General features: G+C 38.8%; 1 protein-coding gene across 1 annotated transcript in view; it reads right to left on the bottom strand.

The window, feature by feature from the left end:
* gpr143 (G protein-coupled receptor 143) overlaps positions 1-8,406 on the bottom strand; it is a 9,847-nt gene extending 1,441 nt beyond the window's left edge. The window contains exons 1-8 of the mRNA XM_005723590.1: positions 8,099-8,406; positions 5,818-5,927; positions 5,408-5,502; positions 4,915-5,007; positions 4,478-4,587; positions 4,275-4,383; positions 2,431-2,548; positions 2,089-2,344 (exon numbers count right to left, since the gene is read on the bottom strand). Coding sequence (XP_005723647.1) covers positions 2,089-2,344; positions 2,431-2,548; positions 4,275-4,383; positions 4,478-4,587; positions 4,915-5,007; positions 5,408-5,502; positions 5,818-5,927; positions 8,099-8,354 — 1,147 coding nt within the window. The 5' untranslated portion in view covers positions 8,355-8,406. The remainder of the gene's footprint in view (positions 1-2,088; positions 2,345-2,430; positions 2,549-4,274; positions 4,384-4,477; positions 4,588-4,914; positions 5,008-5,407; positions 5,503-5,817; positions 5,928-8,098) is intronic.
* Positions 8,407-10,851: the final 2,445 nt, after the last annotated feature.

The raw sequence follows: 10,851 nt of genomic DNA, 5'->3' as shown, positions 1-10,851 counted from the left end.
TTTTTAATAAGCTGGTGCAGCTTAATGGATGCTTAGCATAAATTGAAAATTGTGTTATCACAGCTTGTCCAGCAGAGCAGCTTCAATTCCTTTTTGCAATTTTCACATCCTTTTTTTTAGCGCATGTGGCAGAGAATGAATCACAGAGCAGATGTGAAGCAGTGCGTCACAGTAAGTTGCAAACGTGTTTGTGAAATACATTGCTGGAAAGTCAAAGAATGAACTCGTCATTTTCTTTTTTCGATGTAATCTGCATACTACATCGAACGCTTTAGGTACGCCTCACTTGTACGGGGTTGGACCCTCTCTTGCCTTCAGAGCTGCCTTAATTCTTCATGCAAGGAATCAACAAGGTGCTGGAAACATCGCTCAGATTCTGCTTCATATTGCCGTGATAGCATCGCACAGTTGCAGCAGATTTGTTAGCTCCACATCCATAATGCAAATCTGTTCCACCAGATCCCAAAGGTGCTCTATTGGATTAAGATCTGGTGACTGTGGAGGCCATTTGAGTACAGTGAACTCCTTGTCGTGTTCGAGAAATCAGTTTGAGAAATCTGAGTCTTGACAGGAAGTGTGGGGATGGAGGCAACCGTGAGAAGATGGGTACACTGTGGTCATGATCAGATGAACATTGTCAGCAACAATACTCGGGCAGGCTGTGGCATTTAAACGCTTAGCTTATAATAAGGGGGGCAAAATGTGACAAGAAAATATGCCCCACACCATTACATCACCTGAGCTTTGATACAAGTTAGGATTGATCCATGCTTTCATGTTGTTCATGCCAAATCCCAGCTTTTCTGAATCATCAGACCAGGCAACTTTATTATTTTTAAATTTAAAAATACATCTTCTATTGTGGTGAGCCTCTGCAAACTGTAGCCTCACTTTCCTGTTCTTAGTTGGACAGGAGTGGCACCAAAGTCTATTCTTCTGCTGTGGTAGCCCCTCTGCTTCCAGGTTTGATGTGTTCTCTTCTGCCATAGTTATTTTGAGTTACTGTTCCCTCCCTGTCAGCTTGAAGGAGTCACTCATCTATGACTGCTGGCATTAAGAAGGCATTTTCATACAGAGAAGTGCTGCTTACTGAATATTTTCTCTCTTTTGGACATTAAACCCTAGAGATGGTTGTGTGGGAAAATGCCAGAAGGTCAGCAGTTTCTGAAATACTCAGACCAACCCCTTTGGCTCCTACAATAATGCCGTGTTCAGAGTTACTTAAATCACCTTTCTTCCCCATTCTGATGCTCACTTTGAACTTCAGCATATCATCTTAATAATGTCTGGATGCCTAAATGTATTGATTTTCTGTCATGTGATTGGTTGATTCGATATTTACATCAAGCAGTTAAACAGGCGTACCTAATAAAGTGGCTGTTGAAAGTATATATGCAGAATCGAATCTCCTTATTTTTCCTGGCTAAAAGTCAGTATCAGACAGAGTGATGTATTCTACCTGTTTTTCTTTCTTATTGGCTTCCACTGCTCTCGGTTTATTATCTGCACTTAATGCGCTGTGTGATAGCTTGGCACCAGAGTAGCACCTTGAAAAACTGCAGCTGATGAAATTACACAGCATGTCAGTCATCTATAAATAAAGCAACACATTCAGAGCGATAGCAGCAAAGTTCTAATCACTTTAGTTCATTCTCCACAGAAAATCTTTTAACTTCCTGTGCTCTGCAGTTTCCCATTGCTGTTGCATTCAGTACAAATCAAAAAAAAGAAATGAAGACAATTGTGGAGGGTGTTGCGTAACGTCACAACATGATTCATGGTTCCACCCAGTAAGCGTCAGCTACAGTACAGCAGTACAATATAAAATTCTATTTCAAATGAATCACAGTGAGCTTTATGTTTGCTTTAGTGGCTCTCTACTGTGACTAGGCCATTGCAACACCTTGATAAAGCTCATTTATTTTTAAAAAAGACAAAACATAACAGTATTCAGATCTCAAAGAAAATACTAAACCGTGCTTCATATTAAGGGGAGGAAGCCCATACAGTATATGATGCTGATATCTTTTTAGCATCACCAGCCCTGATATACTGGCGAGCTGCTACCACCATTGACATGCCGTTTACCTTCTGAGAGGACGCTGATGGCATCAGAGTGGTGTTGCCCGTTTCCCATCATGTTCTTCTGTGATTCCTGGACGTGACTCTGGTAAAGCAGAGTAGTTCCCACCACAGGGTTATGGGAAGTCATGTTAGCTGCTGAAGTAGAGACAGAGTCCCAGACCAGCTCCCTCCTCTGCTGCAGGCTGAAGTCAATGTCAAAGCCTGTCCAGCCATGAAAGGCCAGGGTGTTAAGGAAAGCCTGCATGGGGTTCAGTATACCCTGAAAGAGTGGAATATAAAGGTTTTCAAGGGATTGCATGCAGGTTAAAGTAGCGTGCTGTACGCTGGTTTCCTGTTAAAACCCACCATGATAAACCATGTGATGAGCGCTGTGTTCCTGATATTCCTCAAACTATTGTCACTGATGTCTGTCTGCATCTCCAGGTAGAAGAGGAGGCTCTCATTAATGATGTTGGGAACCCAGCTAAAACATCGGAGAAGAAAAAACCCCCCACATCTTATTACAAGAACATTAAAATGTTAACGATGTTTCTTATTTACAAATCATTGAAAAGACCTAATGGTTAGGTATAAAAAGTTTGAAATCACAAATAATTGTTTTGCATGTTTTGGCCTGTTTACTGAAATTGAAATATTGAAATCTTTAAGCAGGCTTGGCTTTAGTTTCTGTGACTGTGTGAGTTTTAAAAATCAATTTGCCCTCAGGTTCATCCTCATAAACACAAAATTTAATGCAGTTAAATTTAAGTTATTAAAAGAATACTGGATTAATAACTTCTCGACCTAGCCTCCGAAATATAACCTGGCCTTTCTTACAGTGTGAAGTTGCCAAAAAACTTGCCAAGACTGATAATTTGCTGTCAGTGGAAAGAATTAGTCTGGATCACCCATCCATAAAACTACGTTTTTTTACATTCTGGTTTTTAAACCGGTTAAACCTTAGGCAGTATATAAAAGACGGGCATACAGTCATGGGAAAAAGGTTTCTCATTATTTTATCCAGTCCTGTGGAAAAATAAGTGCACCCCACGATTCAATAGCTTGTAGAAACACCTTTAGCAACAATAACTTGAAGTAATTGTTTTCTGTATGACCTTTGCAGTCTCTCACGTCAGTGTGGAGGAATTTCAACCCCATCTTCTTTACATCATTGCTTCAATTCATTGAGGTTTGTAGGCATTTGTTTATGCACAGCTCTCTTAATGTGTTGCCACAGCATTTCAGCACTGACGTCTGGAATTTGACCGGGCCATCACAAGACTTTTCTTTTTTAACTGTTCTGTTTTAGATTTTTTCAGCCAAACTTTAGTATGACAGATGGCCTTACATTTCACTCATTTCACAGACATTTTAATATTATGATATTTAGAGGAGTTCATGAACATTTGACATGCTAAATGAGGCCTGTAGAGTCCGATATCTAGCTAATGGGTTGTTTGCAATTAATCTGAGCATTACATGGGGTCTGTATTTTGAATTTCCTGGGGAATTGTGGCATTGTTTACACACACCTGGATGCTTCAGCCCAGCAAGCTACCAAAACTTCACAGAATAAACTTCACAGGTTATTCACAGGGTGTCGTTCGAGAGTTGGGGCTTTCTCCCAATTATTGTAGGATCTTTACTTTGAAACAGCTGTTGTTAGTGATTTGATGCTGTATAATAACATTGAATTGAACTGAATTAACAGTGGAAACACTTAGGTTGTTCTTAAAGTTCAGTGGACTCTTTGCCATTTTGTTTTGTACATAGTCACCATGAAACTGGGTTAGGTTTGAGGGGTGGAGCTGAATGAGAAATTGAGGACACGTCACACTGATATGGTAACAACTTCTAAACCACTTGGCAGCTGCACTCTATAATTGTCCATTTTTAATCCAAACAGTACCATGATTTTATAAAATGATGCTATTTTGTGTTAAAAGAGACATGAAAAAAGCAAACGAGACCAGAAACTCTTTAGCAAAGTGTTCACTCAGCTCAGAAATCAAGTGAGATTTTTCTGTATTATACGGTGCGGTTCATGGGTCAAACAAAGGTGATTTAACATGTTGATAGATTCATTTTGTTTCATCTTATCGGTGCATTTTCTGTCTATGTTAACAGGCTGCCGGCTCGTAGCACTAGATTTATATTTACTACATAGCAAGAAGCATTTATTTCCTTCCCAAAACTAGTTCTTAACTTACCAAATAAAGAACACCAGCATAATTTTAAAGAAGCGTATTTTTATCTCATTCGCCAGCCGCCTCTCATTTTCCGTATAGATTCCTTGTCGTCCTTTCAGCAAAGATGTCACTAGGCGAGAGAGATGAGAAAGCATCTTATTTCCCCTCATTTACATGTGTAAGAAGTTGCATTTGTCAGAGAAATTCGAGAGCGAGGAACTCACCAGTAGATACGGTCCGATTAAAAAACACAGGGTTGGCTATGAGAACGAGCAGCATCGGTGCGTATGTGGTGACATAGTGAGGAATAGCATGTTGGAGGCCCTGCTCACAGCTGGGAGAAGGAAAAAAACATGAGAAATAGTTCATTCAGCATCAAAAATCAACTTTGTGATAGTTAACAGAATTATTGTAATATTTCTCTACGTCAGAAAATGCTGTATTTAACACTTAATAAAAGCCATACAACAGCAGACTTTTTCTATGGAAATAATGACGTTTTTTAAGACATGGTTAGAATCACTGATATGTTTGATAAGTTCTCTGCTGTTATGTTATTGTGGCTGTTAATATGTGAACACGAAAATGTTAATTTTCTATTTTTCCACCAACGGATGCTTAAATGTGCCTGTCAGCAGGACAGCAGTCAGTGGTATCTTACTCAGAAATAGATGGATAGTACAGCATGGCCACTCCTTCAACACACAGCAGCACAGCCAGGCCCCATGTAATCATGTGGTAGAGTATAATGGTGCTGTTGGGGGAGAAGAAAAAACCAAAGTCATGAGACCAAGCTCACACTACGTGTTGTCGTTCTTTATCTTGAGGATATTTTTCCCCCATTTATTTGTTGTACAAAATGCAATTGAATAAGACTGAGTGGGGAGAGAAGTACGAGAGGCTTGTAAAACTCAGACTATAGCAACAATAGACAGCATGGAAACCTGCACCTTTAGTTTAGAATAAAAGAGTTGATTCAAACCAGTTTTATCTTGTGAAAACCAAAATATAAAAATACAGGTGGCAGTTGAGCATTTTGAGAGAAAAATGTTTCACACTCTGCTTGGTAAAAATATACTGCCTCATCTTGCATCCTATCAGAGGAGAAGCTAAGGTGATAATGAATTGCGAATGGAAGGTGAGGTGGGGGGAACCTGATTCCCGCAGATGTTTTCACCACCAGGAAGACGTCAACCGCATAACAAAAGGTCCACCAGAAAGAAGCGCTAAAAAACAACTGGATCCACATCTGCAACACATAAATTGCATGCCTTACACTTATTTTACAGATCATAATAACTGATGAAGATGTGTTGTTTACTTGGCTTATCAGCTATTTGTGTCAGGTGTCATGTGTGATGATGCATTAAACAAAATGACCTCTTCTGTGCGTGAAGTGAATATTATTGGAACGAACAAATCTAAGTGTATTTTTCTATAATAATTTTTCTAATGTAAAAGTTATTGCTATCCTTTTGTCTTAATAACTACACATCTCTGCTTGCAACATCTGTGTTATCAAGGCATATATAAGTCTATCTCACTATTGCAAAAAAATACATACTGCGCTGCCTACGCAGAAGACTTCTGGCCAGACATCAGTGTTGTTGACTACTGAGATGTGGTCGACGATGTTTGGCAGACCTAGCCACACAGATGATCTTACAATGACACCTGCAAGAAGGAAACAGTGCATGATATTTAATTGTAGCTGCTGAGGAGGAAATCCCGCTTTACAAGCAAATATAATTAAGGCGAAAACATTACCAGGAGATGTAAACTTGGTGTGGGTTTCATTACTTTTAAAACACCACAGATTTATTATTTTCAGCTTTTATTATTAAGTGCTTTGACTAATTAGATTTAAGTGGCAGCGTCCTTTCAAGAGTTATTTTACAATGTGGAAATATTAACGCCCACCAGGTGTGTTTTATAAGGGTGTTTCCATTTCCTCCATGAAACTTCCTAGCTTCACTGCCGAATGGAACAATGGAAGCACTCCCAGAATCTTTATTACTGTTCTGTATTTCATTTTAATCTGTGTCATCAGCGGGTTTCAAGCTGCTACCCTGCAGCGGTGCATGAATCTCCATGGGCACCAAGTACACAGAAATCAACCCATTTAGAAAAAAAACAGAGGTTGGGATGCTGTGTACAATTTAAGTTAAAGAAATTAATGTATACAATTTAAAACATTTAAAACCTTTGTTTAAATGAAAAGGTTAAACGTTAAAGCTTTAATGACATGTCCATTCTGGATTTGAATGGACATGCCATCAGTGAAAGTTACAAGTCACCAGAAAATCACAGGTTTTGCAGATGTTGGCAAATATGATGGAAAAGAGAATAAAACAATACTGAGATATAAAGTTTTTCTCTTTGTTTGCACTCCTTCTGAAACCCAAAGACTGTTACCAGACTCAACAGCAGCTCAAATACCAGTGAGTTTGAAATGTTAAAATATAATACACTTGACCACTTTCCAGCATTGTTAATGAGTCCCACTTTGTTCCAGACAAACAGTGTTTGGCCCACATTTACTTTGTTGATATCTGCTCACTCTATTAATTAGCAACATCATAAGTACTCAGAGAGCATCTCAGGAGGGGTTTGCCACTCTTTGATAGACTGCCTACAAGAATAACATTTCTCAATATAAAAATTCAAAGAATATGGTTGCATTCTTTACAGTATGCAATAGCATCAAAGATTCAGAAGATGCAGACTACTCGATTCAACAAAGTCAAAAACTATACTGAATAGTTGAAATCCCAAGAAACTGACCTTATTTTAGCCATAAATTTTAGCCATAAAAAAGAGCCAACCACAAGTCAACAATTTGAGATCATATGTCAAAAACAAGCTTTCAAAGAACTAAATAGTGACTTGGACATTAACACTAACTTTAACCACTGGCCAACAGCACAGTTTATTGCTGCATTCACAAATGTGAGCTGAACCTCTACAATGCAAAGGGGGAAAAAAATACATACAAGATCCAGAAACACTGGTGCCAACTCTGGGTCACGCTCATTTAAGATGGGCATAGGTGAAGTGGAAAACTCGCTGTTGCATACCATGCAATCATGCTCTACTAACTGTTCTGTGAAGGCCTATTTAGTGATGAAAGATTCACATGCAGGCACTGGAAAGACCTTATAAGGCCTTACTTATTTCAGCAAGACAATGTTAAACCAAACCCTGCATTTTCTCAAACATCAGTAAATAATATTTGGTGAAAGAGTATGTGAAGGAAACTGGCCCGCTGTCACTCATCTAAAAAAAAAAGTGCTGGCATCAAATTCAAAATCTAAACAATTTCCAATAATTGCTTTCTCACAGATAAGGATTTCAGCAAAAATACATATGAAATAATCTAAACAATCATACTAAATACTGTTTTTATTTACATTTAATTTTTTTTACATTTGTATTTGGAAAGATTATCGTGTCATCCCTGTGTGACTTTGAGAAATCCGCCGCATTCCAATCAATCTAGGCCAACTAAAAGTGCAGCAGTTCTTCTGAGTTATTTCATCACTCACATGAGAGGATCCCGATTCGTTCTTTTGATTTTAATTGAATTCATGACCCTGGGCACACATTTTATCTTGTAAAAATATATGTAGCATCGACTATTGCAGATTAAATCTCACACTTTTCTTTTAACAGACACATTTCTCATAGTTGCACCTATGCAATGCAGTGCAACAAAGGGGTTAAAAGGAAAGTATGTGCGTGCGTAATTAGATCCAGCAAGCAAAACCACGCTGCGAAAACTAACTCGATCTTGGCCTCAACTATGAAGAGAAAAAGTAGGTCAATGCCAGCAGTTTCTTCTCTACCTGTGCATCCCAATATGTCACATATACTGATGATGAACAATATCCGCGAGGAGGACGCAGGCCTTGGCAGAGGATACTGCCCGAGTCTTCTGTATCCTTTGCGTTTTGGTAGAATTTGTAAAATAGCGAATAAGAGGCTTAAAGCCGCGCTTCCCAGACTTAAAGCGCCGAATAAGACGGGCTGAAAAGTGACCACAAACTCTGTCGCCGCGTCTCGGTTCGGGCAGCAGAAAGTCTCCATCCGCGGAGATGCCATGATGGACTGAAGGAAAAAGCAGCGCGGAGAAAGAGAAAGGAAGAAAATGAACTACCGTGCCAGAAGAAAGAAGACAAAGAAAAGAAAATGAGAGGAAATGAATGAGTCCATGACCCAACTGAGAAATCACGGGGTTGAATCATCATGTGCTTCCATTTAATCCCTGCAGTTGTAGCTTAACTGTGTCACACAAAGCAAGAATCCGACAAAGCGCCGTTGTTTGAAAAGGTCTTAAAAGGGGTGGCTTCATCACAGTACTCTGTGTATTTATGTATCAGTTTAAATGATTAACAGAAAAGCCCGCAAATGCACAAAACATCACAATATTATGATCTTATTATATTATATTTACATTAGTGTATAAAAATATATGTAAATCAACCAATTAGTCCCCATTTCTGCTGTTAACCCCTTTGCATGACTAATTCCGTTCATTAGAGAAATAGTACTTTTTTACACAGGACGTGAAATACCACACAGACATCCCCAAACATTTAATCTCTGTCAGTCTCTTGGACAGCTGAAGGTTTCAAGCCGGACAGGTGTTGTGCCAAAAAGTGATTTCTGATGTTTTTTTATGTGTAATATATTTGCTTATTTTGTTAAACGGACTGTAGTCCATTGAATTTTTAAACAGTGTTAACAAAGAAATGTCCCATTTGTAAATATCTTTATGGCTCTGCGTTATTGTACCCGCATTATAATCAATTCAGGCCTCTATGGCCATTTAAAATATCTTCATAAAACCGTGATGTTGTATTTGTTGATCTTTCTGCTGCCCTCTCAGCCAGAGCTCTTTTGAAAAAGACATTTTTAATGTTAATGACAGATTTTACCCAGATGAATAAAGGATATATAAAAGTCTCTTTGCCGAAAAACCGACTGCAGCTTCTACCTTGTGACTTGAATTCTCTTTCTGGCTCAGAATGACTTGATATCATTCATCATAGATATATGTTTGACCAACAAGTCACTTACATCAGTTTTTAGGCAAATACAGGAAACCACTTGTTGTTAGTTGCTTTTTGGCACAACACGTGATTAAGAAGTGTTCTCTGTAAAGGCAGAAGATCTATCCATCCATCCATCTGTATGTATGAGTAAAATCCATGATGCCCTCCTCCTGGAGGTGATGCAAACCCCTTCATGTCTGCATGCATAAACTGGGACTCCTCCACCTTTTGGTGAGCTGTGAATGGTCCTCTGGTGAGCTGTACCAAGTGATCAGTAAACAACTAAACCTAAGTGCTTTGAGTTTATCTATTTGTTTACATTTTCGAATCGAGTCGTATCTGCACTATGCCCTGTTTAAACGTGATCCACGAGCACGGAAAGCTTGGGTCTAAATGGTCTCAACCCATTTCTTAGACTCCAGACAGAAAAGCTGACATGTGGTGCACTGTGCTTGCATGGGTTAGCTGAGTCTTGTATGAAGTCCAAATACAGGAGAGGTCATAGCTGCTAGATCTGCTTGCCTGGCCTGAGATCTGAGAAAACTGGTGGACATTTGAAGCAGATTTATTTGGGGAACAAAGCATCAAGGGCCTTCATTATTCTGAAATACAGAGAAGGCATTCATTCAGTTTGCAAAGAGCTTTTCTAATCCATATGCACCTTTCCCTGACAAGGCACAAAGTCAATTGTACAGCGAGTGTGTAGCCTGTTGCCAGAGATTAACAGCTCCCATAGGAATACAATTACAGTATTGATTTGCTTTGAACATCTGCTCTCTGTGACTGCCCTCTGCTGGTCTGCATATATTCTATAGCTCTAAAGAATTGAGCTGATGTAATATGCAATTCTTACATTATGCAAAATACATTTTAATAAATATTTTAAATGAATTAGCTGCTACCATGATTGATTACAGATTTTATTTTCTGTAATTCACACAGGACACAGACCAGTAATAATTAAGCAGCACATTTACTGTGTCCAGGTCCAAATGCATTTACTTTTCAGCTGTAATGTAAATAATATTAGGTAAGAAATTTTAAAAAGAAGGTTGCTTTTGGGTAAGAAAAGGTGTTAAGCAATTTATACATGAACAGTAGAGGCAACTCTAGAATGGAAAATGGACCCGTGGGTGTGCTAAATTAAAGGAAAGGTCAGCAGTACACCGACTCATGTCAAACAAAGTTTTGCCAAGTCAAAGGTTCTAATGCACGAGGTCTGAACCATTAAAACATCAACAACCAACAGTCAGCTGTGTAAAGCCACAGTGGAGGAATGAAATCCTTAGCAGGAAAGTCTGTGTGTGTATTATATTTTGAGCTTCTCTCCACGTGACTTCCTTCCTCTGAAACTGTTGGCCATCCCCAGAAATAAAAATGAGATTGCAGAGTGTATGAAAGTCTTTGGTACCATTTTGCTGCTTTCCTTTGCTCTCTGTGTCTCATGTCACATGTGCAATGACTGTAATTATTTCGTAAAAATACTAAAAACTGTGTCACAGGGTGAAGTTGTAAAGACTGATGGCCACAGGTAGGAATGATTT

This window comes from Pundamilia nyererei, unplaced genomic scaffold, assembly GCF_000239375.1.
Source record: "Pundamilia nyererei isolate P.nyererei 1_Seehausen unplaced genomic scaffold, PunNye1.0 scaffold00009, whole genome shotgun sequence".
Classification (NCBI taxonomy): Eukaryota; Metazoa; Chordata; class Actinopteri; order Cichliformes; family Cichlidae; genus Pundamilia; species Pundamilia nyererei.
This window is presented reverse-complemented; position numbering and strand designations above follow the sequence as displayed.